A 21,758-nucleotide genomic window follows, 5' to 3' on the forward strand; every position below is an offset into this window, starting at 1 on the left:
CTTCCATGTAAAGGACGAATAGGGTAATAATTGAAGACTATGTCACAATGCCATGAAGCAAAAAAGGACCACGAATGAATTAACGAAATAAGACCAAAGGGAGTTAAATGATTTAACTTTTCTTTGCATGTAATTACTTTGTTCTCAGAATATAATAGACGATTTGTCCCTCACCATTGCAAAGCTTATTAAAATTTAACCAACACCTACTTTAACATCTCAGTAGAGAAGACTAGAAGAGTAATACAAGCATGGTGCTTGTGCGTGGATCACACTTAAAACTGTCCATGACAATACCATTCCTCAAACAATGAATAGAGCAACATCAAAACATTCTCATGAAAAATTTTCCTCTGCTCAGATTTCAGTCAATAATTTCAAGGTAACAACACAAACGTTAAATAATAACAATTAACAAAAAGAAACAAATGGACATTTCAAAAGCTCAAAAGGGCAAAGCAAAAAGAAAACATGAAAAACAACTCACCAAATTACAACTTTGAAGCTATACAAAGATCTTCTATGTTACATGATGTGCACTGGGTGGAATGGGATTGTTTGATATTCAAATTCTGAAACCCAAATTCGGCCACCTCTTTGTCGACTCTTTCTTTGTCCTTTTTGAGTTGGGGTCTATGAGATTTTCCAGTGAATTTGCTGTTCTGTTGCGGGCCCTCCCTGCTTCTTTCAGAAGCTCTGCAAGTCTGTTCTTCTCGTCTTCAAAATCAGGATTTGCAATGCCAAGCTTTTCTTCTCTCAGTTTGAGAACATACTCTAGGATCTCAATTGCATCTTCAACTCTGAAATAATATTACCGAAAATTTCACGATTACTCATAAAAAGACTGAAATTCTACCTTTAAACATTGACAAACCACACTCCGAGTCTGTGGCATTAAACGACGAATATCTCATATACATTCTGACTTAACGCAGTTGAAAAAAGTAACGTAGATTTGCAACTGCTCAAGGCAAAAGGAAAAAACTCCCATGAACAAAACTCCTACAATGGAAGCAAGATCAAGGAAGTGCAAGATGCAACAGACTCACTCCAACATAGCAGTCAGGCTGTTTCCAGTAATTGTACAACTACTCTAGATCAAACGTTTGCTCCAGTAGACTAAAAACTTTAATAATAAAAGATTACAAGTAGGACTCTTTGGGATTAAACTATCTCATTTAAAAGCCATGGCCATGATTTGTGATGGCAGCAAATATTGATAAACTAAAAAGAATCCAGTGCCAGTCCTACCCAAACTACAGATAAAAGAAGCCTCTACATATGGAATGCTATAAGCTACAATAAGGCAGAGTATTAGGAGATTAAAAGATCTAAATAGGGAGAAAATACATGAAAGATTAAGCAGATAACTTCCTAATTCTATATTATCCCTGTAAGACTAAATAAGATAATCATGCAACAAACTGCGTTCGAGTTCCAGAATATATTCTGAACTCGGCCATCTAGACTCTAGATGCTTTTATAACATGACAAATGGAAAAAAGAAACCTTATCGCTATTATAACACATTACACTACATGGATCATAAACTAAAAGGAGGTGAAGCTATGCGGTAGGCCCAAGGCCAATAATACTTCTCAAGTGAAGCACTCAGACACACACAAGTCCTTAAAATCAGCGCTAAGTGAAAACCGCAAGGAAAGCAGTAGAATGGACACGTTACCTTCCCATAGCATCATAAGTGGCTGCAAGGTTGCTATATACTCCAATGGTATCTTGGTGACAAGGGCCACACTCCTGTTCCAGTATTGCTCTTGCTTCTTCGAATAATTCAGCAGCTTCGTCTATTTTGAATAACTGAACACAAGCCAATCCCATCTGGTTCAACACCACTCCAAAGAAGGCCGACTTCCTCTCCCCAGTGGCTCTGAGTTTTGCTACAGCACTCTCAAATGAGTTCCTTGCCTCTTCATACCTCCCAATTACATAGTACATTACTCCCATCCGTGCTTCTATTCCAGCAATGGTGCTTTGTTGTCCCGGTTTATCCTCCAACAATTTCATTGCTTTCTGCAACAATTTTAGTGCCTCCTCAGGTTCATCAACTGACTCATAAATGGCCGAAACTTCTGTCAATCCACCAGCAATTTCTTCTGACTTGGTTCCTGGGACGGGCTTAGAGTATAGCCTCAGGGCATTCTCGCAATAGGACTTGGACTCACGGAGCTTTCCAGTCCTGTGGTATAGGTCAGCAAGGCGTACAAAGACAGAGCCAACCACAGGGTGGTTGTCACCCTTGGACGACTTGAAGACTGTGAGAGCCTTCTGGTAAGAAAAGACAGCCTCATCAAATCGGCATAGAGCAAGATAAATATTGCCGATGCTGACATCTATAGCAGCAACCTCATTCTCTTGCCCATTCGCAATCATAGCCATGCTGGCAAGAACAAGATGTTCAAGAGCTCCCTCATAATCCCCCTTTGCCTCGCATACAAGTGCTATAAGCCGGCGGTCTGCTGCCTCTTCAAGAGAGGCAGGTTCGCTACTTGCACGATGAATTTCGAGGGTTTTCTTGCACAATTCTTCTGCTTTATCAAATTCCATCGCCTGAACATGGGCCTCAGCCAAGTACCTAAATCAAGATCGCAAATTTCATTTAACTGTTGTTCTTATCATGCCCATGTCCAAATCTTGAGAAAAGGATGAAATATCTATGCCAAAACCATGCAGGGACAACTTCGTTTTACATTATCTTTCGACCAAACACCCAGTAGAAATTCAGTTACTGATTAGCTAATTCTCTAGGTTCCAAAATTTTTCATGCAAGAGTTCTGCTCAAGACTATATAGTCACCGACTTAAATTTTCAATTACACCATAGAATAGAACCTTCACGTAATCCAATTATTTGGATACATATCACTGAAATTAATAGATAAAATTTGAAACCATCGTTTTCTTTTTTCCTTTTTTAGGAGCTAAGAAATGGGGGAAAGGTATACAAAGAGGATTACGCAACTGTATATCTGAATTCTTCCAATTTTAGCCGAAAACCCAGAAAAGCCGGATACTAAATTTTTATATAAAATTGGTCGAAAATTAGAATGGAGCGAAATTCAAATCTAAGCAGTAACAGAATGAACCAGTAACACACACCTGCAGGTCTCTCCAACTCTGGGATCAGTCTCTCCCAATGCCTGGATCTGTATCTTCAAGCCCTCCTCGTAACACTGGATGGACCGATCGACCTGCCCGAGCATGGAGTAGGTGTCTCCCAGCTGCATATGCCCGGAAAACGCAGCAAGGGCGTGATCCGCCCCTCTCGTGACGTCGGGCACCGAAACCGCGCGTTCCAGGACCGGGACGGCCTCGTCAAACCGGCCTAGACTGCAGTAAATTGCGGCAAGCACATGGAGACTCATAGCCAGGTCGAGACTCGGCTCACCATCCTGTGCGCATCTCTCGAAGGACTTGGCAGCACGAACGGCATAGTCGAGTGCCTTGTTGGGACCCTCCCCGGACGCGATGGTGTCGCGAGCGAGCTTGAGTAGGAAGGGCCCGAGATCCGGATTGTCGAGAGAGGCTTCAGCAAGGAGGGCCACGTTAGGGGAGTCCGGTGGTGGCTTCTTCCCCGGACGGGTCGCTGACGATGGAGTGGTAGGGGATGGCTTGGATCGGGAAGGAGATGCAGATGGGACGGGTCTCTTGCTGGCGCTGCTGGGGGTCCTTGGTGGGTCGGGTCGGGTTTGGGTGTCTGGTAGAGAGATCCGGAGTGGAGGAGCATCAGGAGGTGTCTTGATGGAAACAAGGCCTGGCATGGTTGAAGGTAGAGAGACTAGAGAGAGATCTGCAGAGACTTGAGAAGTTTGGTGAGTAATGTGCTTAAAGTGTTTGATAAAAGAACTCACAGAGAGAGAGAGAGAGAGGGGAAGAGAAATTATTACATCAATGGATGATGAAGGGATTAGATTTGATTATGGAGATTAAAACAGGCTAACTAATTTCACCTGACAGGAAGGTTGGATTCCATTTCAGTTTTAAAGACGGCATGAAAAACCAGTCTGCTCGTGGACCTCATGGCAATGGGAATGGGGACAATATGGTAATTTGCGGGCTTGACTGACCTAAGTTATGGGCTTTAAAGACGGAAATGGGCTTGATAACAAAACCCATTTGCTTTGCTTGATTTAAAGAATGGAGTAATGGACCCTTGGTGATGTTTTTTCTTCTTTAATTCAATCATGACTCGTAATTCCATTATTGAATGTGCTTAGTCAAGTGTTGTGTTTGTGTATAAACAATGCAACAACCAACCACTTTTTAGAAGACAAAGCTGACTTTTTTTTTTTAATTGCGAACAACTTGGTTGGGCGTGTACTTTGGACAACTCATTAAGTTTAAAACTCAAATCGAGTTAGACAAATGTAAATCCGTCCAACAAATTAGTTAGATCGAGCTTCAGAATCAAACTCCGACCTTAGGCGATATTCGTCATGCGCTTATTTCGGAGAGATTTGATCAATTTACTTTAGAAAGCTTCAATGGTAGTTTAACACATCATCTAGCTACTTTCTTTCCATCCATCAATGTTTTTAGCCCAAAAGTGCCTTGCCTCTACACTAAAGCATTCTTTTAGGCATAAAAAAAAATCAGGCTGTGCTCTTCCAAAAGACTAGATAGAATCCTTCTAACCACAGTGAATACAGCCTTTGTCTATTAGCTGTGATCTGCTAATCAGCATGCATAGAGCTCCCAAATCAAGCGAAATAGTGTATAAACATAAAAGCCGAATAGCCAACCATTTAAAAAATCAGCAAGGTAATGTATATACTGTACAGGTTTTTCCTCAAGTAAAAAAAAAAATTGAGGCATTACAGCACATTTCGCATCAATAAATTAGAGGTCGTCCAATTATGTACACCATATATACAAATCAATGGCGATCGCACGCAACTGCAACATTCGCTGCAAGCAAAGCGGATTTAACAGTACGCAAAAGCTACTCCAACTTTTGCATCTGGAGAGGAAGACAATTGCATTTCAGCTCCAGAATCTAATTTCGCGAAAAATATTGGCATTTGCCAAACGAAACCAGTAAAGTGAACCCAATTTCGATATTCAAACATGTTCTTGTCCATCCTAACAAAGTTGACTGAAAAGGACGGCTTTTCAAGATCATCAGAATAAAACTTAGACATCTTCAGCACCTGCTTAAACGATTCATCATCCAAGTTGGCCACAGAATTTTCACCTTCCAATTTTATCTCGCAAATCTTTGCAGCTGATAGAAGTTGTCTGAGGGAACCCGAAACCCTCAGGGCTACTTGCTGGACTAATCTGTTTCTCTTCCAAGTCTTTCATTTCAAAAGATGTGCACACAAAGTGAAACCATATCTTCCAAACATGCGAGCAATTGGTAGATACCCATCTCTGGTCGATGTATTGTAATATCCAGTTGTTAACTCAGATGGATGCGACTTTATGCCATAATGCCAATGAATTCCAGCTACATTTGCTGATGTACTAACTTTAGTACCCCGAAATACGGCCTCGGCTTCTCTGCATATCTGCTCCCCATGTCGAAGAAGCATAGCCGAGTACCATTCAAGAAAAAATTTCCCATATGGTGTACTCCAATATCCATCTTTACTCCTAAAAAATTCAGTGTGTTCAGGATTTTGCATCAAATTGCTGGCACCGATAGGACCCCCATGTTCCCATTCAAGCATCCCAATAGCTCGCGCACAAGCATTCAAGGATGCTAGCATATACTGTTGAAACAATCATAAGAAACAAAATGAGATAAATATGGAGATTAATAGGACAGCCCTTGAAAGCACAGATGATCCAGCATTAACAAAGAGTCTAAACTTTCTGTTCACCTTATCATAGCACTGAAACTCTCCTAATTCACTAGAGCGCCAAGCCCATGTTAATTTATGAGAAGGGAATAAAGGGTATCTAAGTTCACCAGCAGGACCCATTCCAACTTGGATTCCCTGCAAAATGAACAATTACAGACCGCTTGTAAATATTAACAATGCAAAAGCAACAAATTCCCTGAACACAAAGGCTCTGCCTTACTGTGATGATAACACCAAGCAAAGGTTTAAAAGTGTCTCTAAAGTTCCTCATAAAATCTGTGTACACTTGCAGTGGTGATCGACCTTGCAGAACAGGAAGGATATCGCAACCTAGAGAAATATACTCCGTACTTCTTCTTCCAAATCTGTCAGAATATGCTAAATCTGAAACTTTATCAATCTCTTCAAGCACCCAGAGAGGAAGAGGAATCCATCCACATGCAAAGCAAGAATCAGGCCTGCAGAGTACGTAATGATCTATAAAGAAGTAGCCACAGAATACCTAACAGATTAAATTTGATGAGGTAAACTCAAGCCAGAATAGTAGCAACTACAAAATGAACAGCTGAAAATTCACAAAGATAACATGCTAATCAAAAAATTAATACAATATAACATTAAGATGACATATCAACACTCTAAAAGCATAAGCAGAGGCTTGATATTTTAGAGGGCACATGAATAATTTGAACCAAATGTTTTTCAACCATCACATGCCCAACACAAAAGGCAGAAGCTTGTCTACTCTTATCTACTGCAACATACAACACAACAATGTGTCACAGCAACCTTAAAGGTGCCTTTGGGCTAGACTGCATACGAACCCAGCCCCTAGTCAAACTATTTGGGCTCGAGCTCGATTAGGCTTGGCTCGAATTAGTTTAGCTTCGAGCTTGAACATAGGGTTAAGCTTGATTAAATAATTTATCTCGAATTCGAGAATGCATATATTCGGCTCGTAAGCCAAGCTCGAAAATATATAGAAAATGAGAAAGTTCGGCTCAAGCTCGAATTTGAGAACTAATGGGTAAGGAGAATCGAGCTTGAGCTTGAACAAGATTTTTATGTTCAAATGAGCTCGAGCTCGAGCTCGAGCTCATACCTTTGCAAGCAAGCCGAGCTTGAGCATGCATGTGTTTGGCTAGTTTGCAGCCCTACTTTGGGCCATATCCACATCTTATGCAGGTTGGCTGGCAAAGTGCTCAGAGAATAAAGCAACAAAAGCCTAGTTGCCCTTGTCTACACTAAACGTAAAGTCAAAACACTGCTTGGTGTCTCACCTTAAATAAAGTGTATAAGGGCAATTGGTAGATTTCAGAGCTAACCGTCTCATTATTATTTATCCAGAAAATTTGGCTATGTTCCTTCAACTTACAGAAGTTCCAGAAAATAATTGCACGACCAAATCAATTACAGATGAGAGAATGGGAAGGACGTAGAATTGTAATCATCAAACACACAATGCTTGCACCTTTTCGACAAATTATTGACTAAAAGGATCCTCAATGTATGTCACAAAGAGAAAAGTTAAGCCACTTCATTATAGACAGTTTGTATTTGCCAAGACTAACATGATAATATCCATCCTCAGTCCACAGAGACAAAATATAGGAACATCTGTGACTACCATTAGGCAGAATACCATCACCTTTTTATATTGCATCAGGTAACATACTGGCTCAAAGCAGCAAACAATTACATACACCATACTGGCACAACCATTATTTGGTCCCCCACCCGAGATTAGGTAACTCGTAAAATTAAAATAAACAATTCAACAGAATCCTCACTGGCATCATGCACCAGCCGTTATGTTGGATAGACACACATAAAGCTCTTAAAATGAAGATGCAGGTGACGGTACACAGGCAAGTACTATGCTGCTATTTCATGATTCATGATTGTACTGAAGTTTCGTTCATTTTTCTTTGCTTAGAAAATCATTTTCCCTTTTTTGGAGGGAATAGCGAAGTCTGTTGCTTCTAGTGTGAGAGCATCAACTTGAACTGAGCAGACCACCACAAAATCCACATAGGTAAGTTGCAAAGAACATATATCTAATACAAGCCCCATTGAAACCCAATAGATCAATCATCAATTGTCAAAAAGATTAGAAAAATAATGGTCAACAACTTAAACCCAATAGTTCTAATACTAGCCACATTGAAACCCAATAGATCAATCATCAATTGTCAAAAAGATTAGAAAAATAATGGTCAACATTAACAACTTAAACCCAATAGTTCTAATACTAGCCGCATTGAAACCCAATAGATCAATCATCAATTGTCAAAAAGATTAGAAAAATAATGGTCAACAACTTAAACCCAGTAGTTCTAATACTAGCCACATTGAAACCCAATAGATCAATCATCAATTGTCAAAAAGATTAGAAAATTAATGCTCAGCAACTTAAACCCAATAGTTCATGGACGTGATGACATGATATGTTAACTTCAACAAACCAACAAAGACACTCTGAGGGCAATAACATCCACACATTGAAAGGAAATTAATTTCAACTCTCAGAAGTATATTAACTTTCAAATTATTTGTCCAGTGATTAGCTTAAAAAATATGTGAAAGAGAGATCTAATGTATGATATTAACCTGTACTCCTAAATCCTAATGAATCTAAGTTTTCGAAACCTAGGCTCGTACCTAATGATCTAATGTATGATATAAATCTACAAGTTCGTACTGAACTGAACTGCTCAACTTCTAAGTTTCGAAATATGATATCGTTAGCTCCTATATTAATTAAGAAGATAGCTACCATTTATCACTACCTAGTCAGTGTAAACCATGGCAACATACTCACTGGTTCCAAGCAAAAAAGACGTCCCATGGATACACATTACTATCATAATTAATGATCAAATGCGAAGCCAGAGGGTCTCCACCAAAACTAAAAGTAGAAAGTACGATATGAAACGTATTGTAATTTGTAAACATTAACTTCCTATCATTCAGACGGAAAAAGAAGCCTTCGTCACATACCAGTGAGGATCCTCAGGTCCAGAGCCACATTGGTGAAACGCCATGACCGCTCGAACCTTCAAACTACACTGCCTCGCCATGGCCACCAGCTCCAAGTACCCTTTCCAATCGTAAGCCCTAGGTTGCTCCCTCTCCAGCGGGCCCCACCATACCTCCATCACCACTCCTTCCACGCCCGCAGCAATTAACGCCCTGAAGGACTGCAACATGGCGCGCTTCCTCCGCACCTGACCTCCCGGACCAACCGCGTCCACTGGCAGAGTCACGAAGACCGGAGATCCCATCCTACTCCGATTCTCCGCTGCAAAACCATGCTGCTACTCGTACTGATAAACATCTCCGTTATCCGGCTTGGAAGAGTTGAGCCGCGAAGAGATGATGAGTCGCTGAGGATGATGAGATCGGGGGGGATGAGTTAAAGGAAAACGAGGTAGGCGCAATGGACGATTCGACTCGGTGCGTATACAACATAAGGAGGCTGAGAAGGTAGGGGTGGATGGAGAAGCGATCGCCATTGAAATACCTTGAATCTTTTTACGGTGAGTCGGTGACGTTTACGAGTATTTCATTACTATCACATTCACGTGTTTACAATCTTATTTTAATTTTTACTAATTTTAGTGGGGCAGAGTAAATTAATCCATTAAACGGTCGAGATTAAACGAAAAGTGTTAACAAGACTACTGGATTCTTTTTGCATAAACATGAAAGAAATTTAAACTTATAAGAACAGCATTCCATTGTTAACAATAGTGTTTTAAATTTTTTGAAAATATTTCAATACTCTACTTGAAACGTATGAAAAATGAACGGCCGAATTACACTGAGTCATAATATTCAATGACCACAAATGTTATTACCCCTTTAAACGATGACGGGTTTTAGAACCCGTAGCGAAACCATTAGTATAATTTTTTCAAAAATGACATATAATCCATCAGTTTAGTAACTCATGGAAGCCCAACAGAATGGACTCTCTCTGTTCGGTGTTTTTTTTTTTTTTTCTTCCCTTTTCACTATTTTGTCCTACAATAGTTTCACCAAGAAGAGCAAATATCAGCTCAATTGATAAGTGAGAGACACACTAATAACCAAAATAAAAGAGCACTGCGTGAGGGGAACATTTTTGAGTAATTACAAAATAGATCCCCATGATAAGCCCTACATACAGCAAGCACGGCCAAACTTTTAAGTAGGCTGGCCGCAACTACCATTGAACTTGCAGCAAGAAAAAGTGCAGAAACAGGTAACAGAAATGGCAAGAACACAAAGCAAAAAAAAAGGGGCACAATATTTAACAATGACTTGAACAGCTATGGTAATTATAATAAACATGAACAATAACAAATGCATGATATGGGACGCCCTGATTTATGCGGTAGCATCATCCCAAACAACGAGCAAGTATACATGTAGAGAAGAGTACACCAAAAAATGAAAAAGAAAAAAAGACCATGCCCTGTAACAAAGCAAACTTTGACCCCAGATTCTGGTGTGGTGTGGGGAAGAAGATGAAAAAACGGCCAAAGAAATAAAAAAATGAGGCTTTACCATTCTTGAACAAAATCTTCAGCACCATCCACTCCAAAAGCTACTTTCCCCAACTCGTTGGAGACGGCATTGGCAAGGGGTGATGGGGTCTCCTATCTCAATCCTCCCACAACCATTAGACTCGTTTTTCTTCTTCTTGTGAAAAAGTTCATCTATTTCTGCCAAGTAGGCAGAGATACAAGGGTAGGTCACCACCGCAGACCTTCTCCATGGCAACAAAAAAATAAAATAAAATAATTTAGGGAAAACCCCGACTCTCCGCTGCCAACAAGATACAGACAGCCAAATGACCCCCCCCCCCCCCATCCCCCCTCAAAAAAAAAAAAAAACTGTGCCCAAATTGGTGATGACCTGACTCATGATATGCAATCCCAGACCTGACTCAACCCACCCAAATGCATGCAAGAACTAGAATGTACGAAGTAGCAATAGCCTCAGAAAGAAATTGATCGACTGATAGCCAACTTGGCCCATTCAGCTGATTCCTTAATCATATGATCATCTGATGTCAAACATTCATTTAGAAAGTCTTTGCTTGACACAGACTGCTGAATCAAGGGACCTGCATTAGTACCCAGCGTATCAGCTAGATCTCCGAGTACTCCAATTGCTGTCTTTGTCACCACATCATCCCTGAAAGAGGACACAAAAGTCAGAAAATTTCAAATTCAGGGACAACAAGTTACAAGAGCAAAATGGAAGGTGAAGAATCCAGGGAAAACATACATGTCCTTCTCCATGTACAAGCTGTCTAAGAACTGGAGAACATGAGGAGCATATGGCATCAACAGCTGTGTCTTTGGAGAGCCTTTAAATCCTTGAAAGATCCCAGAGTATGCCTCCAAGATTCCATTTCGCAACGAATTGGTGTATTCCGTCATATCATCATCAGCAACGGATGTATGAGCTGATAAGTCAGCTGCACTCTGCAGCATGGGCATAACATACATCAAGTACTTCTCAAAATGTTCCCCAATGGCCAAAGCAATGTCTCCAAAGCAAGAAAATATCGGAGGCTTGACAGAACGGTGCAACTGGTTGCTTGCCAAATCCTTTAGGAGCTGAGTCATTATCCCATCACAATAAGGTAATATTTTATCCTCCAGAGCCCTGCATATGTCCCCCACCACCCCAACTGTGATTGCACAAACCTGATAATCCTCAAAATTCTGAAGACCTACTTCCAAATACTTGTAGAACTCTGGCATGTACTTTCCAAAATTTGGGCCTGTTGCATAGGCAAGAGCTCCAATGGCAAGCATGGCCTCCTCGTGTGCTGTGGCACTTCGAGAAGCAAACACTCTCAAGAAAAGGCCCATCAATTGGTCTGTGTTCTGCACATTTTGGGCAAAGACATATTTTGTTGCCTCCGATGACCCTAGCTTCTGTATCATGACCTGCAAGCAACCGCAGAGAAGACCTTGCAATTCATTCTGTCTCTCCCTCTCATCTGCTGAGAGTTTCTGACCCTCTAGAGTTTGGTGAAGCTCCATCATAATCAAAGGCATCAATTGCATCACTGTTGAAGCTGTCTCATCAGTTGAACATCTAACAACTTCATTTATAGTCTCATATGCCGCAGTTCGGAGGCGTGACTCTCCAGCATCTTCTCGGTGAGTTACTTGAAGAAGAGCCTGAATAATATCCTGGAAATATGGAGTCAGAGATGAACATGTAGTTCCCATGTCCTCATAACCTTGAGCCAGGAAATAGAGAGCTCCACATGCTTTTTCTGCAACGTTAGGAACATCTGACATGCTCTGTATCAAAATAGTGACGATCTGTTGGCAGTTTTCTGAAGTAACAATGGGAGTATCCAGAGCTGACCCATGCAGAAATTCAAACATTCTACCCAGAGTCCATGCAGTAGTGTCCTTCACATGGATACTCGGATCTTTCATCAAGGCAGCGAGCATGAAGGTCAGAGCAACATTAACAAGAGGTAACAGCTTGTCAGGTGATGGGCCCTCCAAAATAGAGCCAAATGCATAAGTTGCAGCCTCCCTCTGCCTCCAATCTAGCTTTGTAATATTTTCTTCAATGAAGGGCATAACAAATGGCACAACATCGTCTCCCACAGTTCGTGCAACCAGCCCCAAGCATGTTCCTCCAGCCATAGCAATGTTCCAAGCGCCCTCATCCTGATCCTGGTCCTCCTCCTGCTTTAGTAATGTCTCCAGTAACAAGGGGACAAGAGCAGGCAAAGCCTGCTTGATGAAGTAAAAGCAAGGAATTTCAGAGTCAGCACTAAATTCCCCTCCATAATCTTCCATAATATCAATCTCCTCATCACATATTGAACTCCAAAATTCAATGGCTTGAAGGGCAACTGGTTCCTCATCTTCTTTCACAGCTTTCGCAGTTATGTTGAAAATATCAGAAATATAAGGTGCCAATTTATCATAGTAGGTTGAAGAGATGGCAACCAAACACTCAAAAGCTGCCTGTCTAATCTTAACTTCTGGAGAAAGAGTAGCCTCACAGGTAACCCTCATGATGTAATCCCTTTCCATATCATTAGAGAAATTTGCTTGAGCAAAACCCAGAGCATTGTATAATGCTCTTGTGGCAGCAAGCCTCACATCATTATTACTCTCAGAAGAGTTCATGCCTTGTACTACAGCTGTGAGTATCTTATTTACATGATCCTGATCTACCACATCTGGGGAAACTTCCTCGCAGATATATCCAAGAGTTTCAAGTGTAGCCTGCTTAGTGTGAGGTGGAACCTGATGAATACTTGACAATAAAGTTCCTACCAATTCAGGCCACTGTTTGTGTGGCAACTCAATACCTGCTAGTTTTGCAATAACCTGGGATGCAGTTGAGCGAGCATCATGCGCAGGAGAAGAGAGAGTATTCAATAAGCATGCTTTAATCTGGGCCCTCACAGATGGATCCAAGGCCAACCATCTTTGTACAAGCTCAACCTTTCGGTGTTGTTCTTTGGCATCCAATGCATTCTTGAGGACTAAGCCTGCCAGTTTACGACTTTCAACAGGCTTTTCATCATTGGCCAATTCTCCCGCAAGAGAAAACAAGAAACTTGGAAGATTTTGCTCCTGAAACTGTTTCAGATTTTCTTCTGCCTGCTTGCGCACAGTGCTATCTACTGCTTGTGCACTTAAAAGAATTTGGGTGACTTCCATCGCCATTAGAATCTGCCATAAACATATCAACTATGTTAGGGGAACAATATCATTAAAAAATAACCATACAATAAGCACACACTTGTAGCCTACTGCAAATGACCCCCCTTCTTTCAAATCCCACTTTGTTCAGGTATTAATCAGAGAAATAGTCTATTCTAACACACGTAATAAGAAAAATGTAAAATAAGCTTTTAGCCCCCAAATAAAAGGAAACAATGCCATCTTTTTCACTTGTATGGTAGTAAAGTCATTCAAGCGAGTGATACGCTAATATGCAATGACCAGAGGTAAACCTTCAGAAACACTGAATCACGGCCCAAAGAAAAAGCAACCAAAGGTAGAATCCTAGAAGCACAAATACTAGCTCAATAAGAAAATCAAGAAATCATGAAACAAAATATCAAATGAAATTCCAACTATTGAATCTCTTCTTAAAATCCCTTGCAGATACTTCAAACATCAAAATTCCACTCATCCACTGAGCTTAGAGACAACCTTTCAATTCTCTCAAAAGAAATTTAAAATTCAAAGCCAAGTGTGTATCATCTTACGAGAGTGGCATATAGTATAGATCAACCGGAAGAGGTATGCAGAAAAGTATGTGCCCCAAGGAGGAATCCTAGAATTCTGTCTGTTTTCTGGGTTTGGAAAAGCGCGGATTTTCAAGAAAGGGAGTCTTATGATATGTTTGGAATTTCGTATGAGAATCATCCGCGTTTGAAACGCATCTTAATGCCCGAAAGTTGGATAGGGTGGCCTCAAACCTGCACTAGATTCTTTTCCCAATCATATATAGCCTAAACTTCTGCACTGCCTCCAACTAAACTCTTCAGATGTAAATATACAGATCAACAAGAACACTTCTACACTAATCAAAGTGCATGTATTTGCAAAATGAACAAATTCTAGTAGCTGTGTTAGCCCTACTTAAGTGAGGAGTATATATTCTTGGACTCCAAACAATCCAAATTGAATCATTCAGAATACCTTTTTTCGTCTACTATCTCGCCGCAACCAAACAATTCGAAAGCAAACAGTTAATCCTTAGATCCAAATTAAACGATTAAAGAAAAAATTTCAACTCCAAATCAACCGCGATCCCCGAAAATTACAAGTAAAAATTCCAGATCAGGCCTTCGAAACTTCTATCAGTGCAGTTACCTAATACTAAAATAAAGAGGCTTACAGCGATTCTATGAGTTGAGTCGGATAAACAGCGAGTTGGCGATGGACTTCCGATTCGGAGAAGTAGCAGCGGCGAACTCAGAAAGCCCTAAACAGAGTAAGAGAATCGGAGGGAGGGAGAGAGAGAGATCCTTGGAGTAGCGAAAAACAAACTACTACTATCCGATCTCTGTGTTTTAGTCTTCCAAGGTTTGTGCAACGCGAGTTTTTATCGCGTGCACAAATTGGCTGTGGCTGTGACGGATCTTTCGTGAATGCGAAGACTTAATTGGTTTGTTCTGCCACGCGCTTTTGATGGACGTGGTGATTGACCGACCGAAAAATGTATTTTAATTTTTTTTTATGAGAAGCACTGTTTCTACTTTATAGTTTTGATGTTAAAATTTTGAAATTTAATTTATTTATTTCTCTAATACTATAAACATAGTATTTACGTTTGGATCATCACTAGATAAAAATTGGAGTTTATAGCAATCCACAATAATGCATGAGAGTTAAATATATTGTTGTTATATAGCTTCTAAAATTCACAATATAAACACTCGAGTCATTAGTTGAAGTGGTAAGATACTAAGATGGTGTGTATCACTCTCTTGATGAGGGTTTGAATCCCCCTCTCCATTTTTAATTTTTTTTTTGATAATATAACATTGTTTTCTCCACTCGTGATTAAAGAAAAATCAGCAAATTGTTATGATTTAAATTAATGAAATTTTTCAATCTACCTAGGTGTATATTTTTTTCCAACAAAGATCCGTAGTACGACTTCAACTACTAAATAGAATTTCTTTTGGTCTCCCTAGAAAATTTTAATTTTATATAAATTATTGCAAATTCATTCCCTACCCAAAACACAAATAAAAAATAGAATAAAAACATCAGAAAATAATATATAGGGGAACGATGTTTGTATGATTTTTTGGTATTTAATAAAAACATCATTATAAATTATCCTATTTTTTGGTATTTATTAATAATCAAAATCAAAGACTATTTAGGAAAAATACTTTCACTCAATAACTCAAGGTCGAGCCCAGTACTTAAAGAGAGGCCTTAAGTAGCGAGTCCAGTAAAATAAATATGTCCTTGGCCCAGTTGACTTGGACCAAACTGTATAGAGCCCACGAAGCCGAATGTGGCCGCGATAGTTCGCTATGGGACCAAGTTCAAATCCGCAAAACTTTCGATGATCAACGGCCAAGATGATCCCAACACAAGATCCGATTTAATTGGCTCGCCCGACTCGTCCTCGAAATTTTTATTGGTCCACGTAATCAATTATGACATGATCTCTCGTGTCCTCCTAAACTTGAACAAACGTGCATTTTCTCAAGACGCTCTATTTAAGCCCTGTCCGTCACGCGCGTTAACACTCAGAAATCAAAGAACTTATAAAAGGCCGTTCTCTGTCGTTCAATACTTCATTCGAACATCTAGAATCCATAGAGAGCTCGAAGGTTCACTTGATCGCGGAGAACAACGAAGTGTTTTTCTGTGACTGAAAGGTAGCGCACCAGTGCCGCGCAAGATGGCTGGCTCTGCGAGAGCTACTGGTACTCTGGTTGTCTTAGCAATCGTCTCATTCGGTAAGCGTTCGTTCTACTTTACCTGAAGTTCAGATTTCAACGTTGTTTAGAGCTTATTGTGAGAGTAAATGTGGTAGATCTGGATTTGTTTGCTTCCGTGTTTTTTTTGAGATTGATTTATAGAGGCAGTATAAGCTGGTATTGATGGATTTACGAATTTGTTACTAGATCTGATGAAAATTCTCGTGTTTTTGTGGATTTGGCTATGTTTGTTGCTGTTAAAGATGATTGTTTCACTCTTGAAAGCATGATATTTGGTACGTTTTGAAGAATTGAATGATTTGGATGAGAGCTATCTTGTTCTGGATTGGAATATCGTTTACATTTATACTAAGTGTTCATTAAATTAGATTTTTGGTACCTATTAAGCATATCAGTTGTTTGACTCTTTTGTTAGTGAATTTTGAATATATTCATTTGGACGTATGAAACTTTTGACTAATTGGAGGTTCTGAACCAGGCTAAGTTGTGTGACTGCTTTATTTTATGTATGAAAGTGATTGGAGATTTATGTGCGGGTAAGGTCTGCCTTCCTGCCTGTTCCTGACATGGCCTGCAGGTGTTTTTTTTTTCCTCTTTTAAAGTGATTGAAGATTTAATATCATAGGCTTCGCATGCATGTCATGCTTGGTAGCTTTATAGAGTAAGCTACACAATCATGGTAATGATCCGAGCAAGGTCCAATGGTGAATGAAGTTGACGGTGTATGTTTTGAAATTCCTATGGAGGCAGTGATCACGGATGTCTCATTGTTTGTTCTTACTATGGTAAAGGCATCTGGAGAACTCTGTGAAGGTTAAGGTGAATGTGTATGTTATTATTACACTACCAAGTTAATTATTGCGGAATTAGGATTCTCTTTATGGTTCTTTTGTAAAACTTACAGTAATGCATTAATAAGTTTGTTTAGCCTGAAATTATGGGACAAAAGGTTTAAATGCATTAATTGGGTATGGTGCTATGCTTCTTTTATCACGTTCATTTCTAATAAAATTATGTCATGGCACCGGTATTGATTTTTGATTTGTTTCCATTCTGACCACATAATGTTCGCCAGGGTTGATCAGCATGACCTTTTGTTTTATCAGCTTGCTTTATATGTCACCTCTTAGTTTTATTACATTGTTTATCATTGATTATTTCACCATCTTATAGCCATCCAATTATTGGAATGTGTTTGCATTCACTATTAACATAACTGTGAGTTGCGTAACAGGATGTCTATTCGCAATTTCCATTGCGAAAGAGGAGGCTACCAAGTTGGGAACTGTCATTGGGATAGACCTTGGAACAACTTACTCTTGTGTTGGTGTTTACAAGAATGGTCATGTCGAAATCATTGCGAATGACCAAGGAAACCGGATCACCCCATCTTGGGTAGCTTTCACAGAGAGTGAGAGACTGATCGGTGAGGCTGCAAAGAACCAGGCAGCTGTGAATGCCGAAAGGACTATCTTTGATGTTAAGAGGCTTATCGGGCGAAAGTAATAAATTTATGCCAATTCCTTTTCAATATTTGTATGAGATGCTTAAGAATATTGTCCAATAAAGTTTATCATCTGACAGATTTGAGGACAAGGAGGTCCAAAAGGACATGAAGCTTGTTCCATATAAGATTGTGAACAAGGATGGAAAACCTTATATTCAAGTGAAGATAAAAGATGGAGAGACCAAGGTCTTCAGCCCTGAGGAAGTCAGTGCCATGATTTTGACCAAGATGAAGGAAACCGCTGAAGCATTCCTTGGAAAGAAAATCAAGGACGCTGTAGTTACAGTTCCTGGTGAGGAAAGCTTTATCCTCGTTTAGATACTTTTCTTTATGTTGTTCCTATGCTGTCTTAAAATAGTATGGATATATTGGCAAATACTTGTTTATTACTAATTTTGCCCTCCCATTTGGTATTTGATGGACAGCATACTTCAATGATGCCCAGAGGCAAGCCACCAAGGATGCTGGTGTAATTGCAGGGCTCAATGTTGCTAGGATTATCAATGAACCAACTGCTGCAGCAATTGCCTATGGATTGGACAAGAAAGGTGGTGAGAAGAACATTCTCGTGTTTGACCTTGGTGGTGGGACATTTGATGTCAGTATCTTGACCATTGACAATGGTGTTTTTGAGGTTCTTTCTACCCACGGAGACACCCACTTAGGAGGTATGAAAACCTCTCAGTTTCTGACCATTCATTGAAAAAAAAAAAAAATCTTTTTTTAGGTCTGTGGATTGGAAGGAAAACATAGTGAAGTAAAACAAATTTAGAAAGTAATTGTTATACAGCTGCTTTGCTGAGAAGTAGATAAAATATTGAAAATTGTTGCTTTGTATATAAGTATTCATCAGTGGTCGACGTGGGAATGCTGAGAAGCAGAGATGGAACACAGATAGTATTATTTTGGAAATTGTTGCTTTGCGTATTAGTTTTCATCGCTGGTATATGTGGGAAATGTGTGCTTAAGGTGGTGTTATTATTTCTTGCAGGTGAGGATTTCGACCAGAGGATCATGGAATACTTCATCAAGTTGATCAAGAAAAAGCACAGTAAGGACATCAGCAAGGACAACAGGGCCATCGGTAAGCTGAGGAGAGAAGCTGAGCGCGCAAAGAGAGCTCTGAGTAGCCAGCACCAGGTTCGCGTGGAGATTGAATCTCTCTTTGATGGTACCGATTTCTCTGAGCCACTGACCAGAGCTCGCTTCGAAGAGTTGAACAATGATTTGTTCAGAAAGACCATGGGACCTGTGAAGAAGGCAATGGAAGATGCTGGATTGGAGAAGAACCAGATTGATGAGATCGTCCTTGTTGGTGGCAGCACCAGAATCCCTAAGGTTCAGCAGTTATTGAGGGACTACTTCGATGGAAAGGAGCCTAACAAGGGTGTGAATCCTGATGAGGCAGTAGCCTATGGAGCTGCAGTACAAGGAGGTATCTTGAGTGGAGAGGGTGGTGACGAAACCAAAGGTATTAACTTTTCACATTCTCTTGATTTGCCTAGGTCATGCTTTTTTTGTCTAGCTAAACCTAAGGTGTCTACTGGTGTAATGGGTGCAGATATCCTCCTCCTGGATGTGGCTCCACTTACCCTTGGTATTGAAACTGTTGGTGGAGTCATGACCAAGTTGATTCCAAGGAACACAGTCATCCCAACCAAGAAATCTCAAGTATTCACCACTTACCAGGATCAGCAGACCACTGTATCTATTCAGGTATGATTCTTTCTTGTTATTTGCCTTGCATATGGTTGGAGACAAAGCTATTCCTTGAAAAAATTAACAGTCGGGATTAAGAGGTAGATGTTCATATGCTCCTTTCTCTTGATGCTAGGTCTTTGAAGGTGAAAGGAGTCTCACAAAAGACTGCAGATCACTTGGAAAATTTGATTTAAGTGGAGTTCCTCCGGCTCCAAGGTTTGTCCCTTTCTATGAATAAATTACTTGAGCATTTGTTTCCCTTCATATGGAATGATTTTGATAATCTTTAATCCTTCCATTGAGCAATGAGTATGATCATCTTTAATCCTTTCATTGAACAGGGGCACCCCCCAAATTGAGGTCACATTTGAAGTTGATGCAAATGGTATCCTGAATGTCAAGGCCGAAGACAAGGGCACTGGTAAATCAGAGAAGATCACCATCACAAATGACAAGGGTCGTCTGAGCCAGGATGAAATTGAACGCATGGTTCGTGAGGCGGAAGAGTTTGCTGAAGAGGATAAAAAGGTGAAAGAGAAAATTGATGCTCGTAACGCCTTGGAGACGTATGTTTACAACATGAAAAACCAGATCAATGACAAAGACAAGCTTGCAGACAAGCTAGAGTCTGATGAGAAAGAGAAAATCGAAACCGCCACCAAGGAGGCCCTTGAATGGCTTGATGACAACCAGAGTGCTGAGAAAGAGGACTACGAAGAGAAGCTCAAGGAGGTGGAGGCGGTTTGCAACCCCATCATCACCGCTGTGTATCAAAGGTCTGGTGGAGCCGCAGGCGGCGAAGCAACTGAGGACGATGATTCACATGATGAACTTTAAGCCTTTTTGATTGACCTGAGAGGGAGCAGAAGCGAAAGAGAGGATATAGTCTAGGTTTACTTGTGGATACTGTAATTTTTCTGAATGCTTGACTGGAGAATTAACTTTCCCATCCTTAGCAGGTCTTTTTAAAAGACGTACATTTAGAGAGCTTTCTGTGTTTTTACTTATATTTTGGTTCATTATATAAAGAGTTCTTTTATGCTCAAATATAGAGCACATAAGTGAACGTATAACTAGCTTTGGAATCATCGATAGGTGATGTTTACTCCATTTTTCTGAGGCATTGTAGCTCCAACTATAGAGCATTCATACGAATGTATAACTAGCTAGAGCCTAGAGGTTAGAGATGGACAACCTATCTTCTTTCTGGTTATTAGTCTTGGTCTCCATTTTTTTCGAGTTTTCATGAATTCAACTTCGGCCCCTAGACTTTCTTTAATTCATTGTTTGATTCACAAATTTTTGTTTCTTTCATTTACAACCCTTGTTTCAGTTTTCATTTCCCCTTTTGATTATTGGGGTAAATAAATGGAAACCCATTGTTGCAGTGGGCTACAACCAAAAATATGCAAACGGGTTTGCATAGCACTATTCAACTATGGATAGTACAATTATGCATACCCATTTTTATACTCCTTGTTGGAGTTGCCCTTAGTTTAGGGCCCTCAACCCTCATAAAAAATAAATTCTAATCACTTAGTCACTTTATATAGTGACGGTTGGAACTTCAAATTGTATAAGAATCATACTATACAGCTCTAATACAGTAATACCATAATTATTTCCAAACACTGAAGTTATACATAAACTTATACAACGATTCTGTGACGTCCAAAACTCTCTCAATAACGTATCAGGTGGTTGGACTAGTTGTCAGTAGGTGACTTCACTTCTGTTCCTTGATTATATGCGCATGAGAAAATATGAGCCATGGGGGTCCCCAATATGATATTCAGGGGACGCTCAAATCAAATGAGGTACTGGTAAAAGAAATGAGTGTGCTATGTTCTTGGAGCTCTATCTTTTTTTAGCAATCAATGTCCCCTTTTATATTTTGAGTTGGATAGTTCTAATTTTGATAGGAGAAGATCTCTTTCTTCGTTCTTCTTTATTCTTATGCGAACTTTGAGGAGTGTGAATCTCATCCTCATTCATTTTCTAATTAGAGTTGTTCTCCTATAGGACTTTCGATTCCCCATGGTGTTCGGCCGCCAAGAGGTTTCCAAGGTGATGTTGCTCGATTCATCCGAAGTGGCATCCCGGTATTGCAAAAATGTTCTTTACTCGGTCACCTAGCTTCGAGTGCATCGTCCATCTGCTCCTCGGGTACCGTTGCTCGACTTGGCACCTTGGTTGTGCCTTGGCCGGAGTGGGGTCTTAGTGGGGAGCTGCTCGGCACCTCGATATTACCATGCTCGACGCCTCGGTAG

The 21,758-nt window shown here is 40.2% G+C and overlaps 3 protein-coding genes and 1 pseudogene across 3 annotated transcripts; 1 reads left to right on the top strand and 3 right to left on the bottom strand.

Annotated features, from left to right (window-relative positions):
• Positions 1-333: 333 nt before the first annotated feature.
• LOC119980975 (protein KINESIN LIGHT CHAIN-RELATED 1) lies at positions 334-4,023 on the bottom strand. Its single transcript, XM_038823890.1, has 3 exons — positions 3,117-4,023; positions 1,685-2,593; positions 334-800 (listed from the first exon to the last, which is right to left on the bottom strand). Exons 1-3 carry the CDS (start codon positions 3,776-3,778, stop codon positions 566-568), a joined length of 1,806 nt encoding a protein of 601 aa, XP_038679818.1. The 5' UTR covers positions 3,779-4,023; the 3' UTR covers positions 334-565.
• Positions 4,024-4,727: 704 nt separating this feature from the next.
• On the bottom strand, positions 4,728-9,385 carry LOC119980618 (annotated as a pseudogene).
• Positions 9,386-10,107: 722 nt separating this feature from the next.
• Positions 10,108-14,871, bottom strand: LOC119980881 (importin subunit beta-1-like). Its single transcript, XM_038823709.1, has 3 exons — positions 14,714-14,871; positions 11,102-13,536; positions 10,108-11,008 (listed from the first exon to the last, which is right to left on the bottom strand). Exons 2-3 carry the CDS (start codon positions 13,528-13,530, stop codon positions 10,810-10,812), a joined length of 2,628 nt encoding a protein of 875 aa, XP_038679637.1. The 5' UTR covers positions 13,531-13,536; positions 14,714-14,871; the 3' UTR covers positions 10,108-10,809.
• Positions 14,872-16,240: 1,369 nt separating this feature from the next.
• LOC119981059 (luminal-binding protein) lies at positions 16,241-20,554 on the top strand. The gene is made up of 8 exons (XM_038824027.1): positions 16,241-16,298; positions 17,515-17,782; positions 17,865-18,079; positions 18,213-18,455; positions 18,779-19,258; positions 19,349-19,503; positions 19,622-19,704; positions 19,830-20,554. Exons 1-8 carry the CDS (start codon positions 16,241-16,243, stop codon positions 20,323-20,325), a joined length of 1,998 nt encoding a protein of 665 aa, XP_038679955.1. The 3' UTR covers positions 20,326-20,554.
• The last annotated feature ends 1,204 nt before the right edge of the window (positions 20,555-21,758 follow it).

This window comes from Tripterygium wilfordii, chromosome 16 (assembly GCF_013401445.1).
Source record: "Tripterygium wilfordii isolate XIE 37 chromosome 16, ASM1340144v1, whole genome shotgun sequence".
Classification (NCBI taxonomy): Eukaryota; Viridiplantae; Streptophyta; class Magnoliopsida; order Celastrales; family Celastraceae; genus Tripterygium; species Tripterygium wilfordii.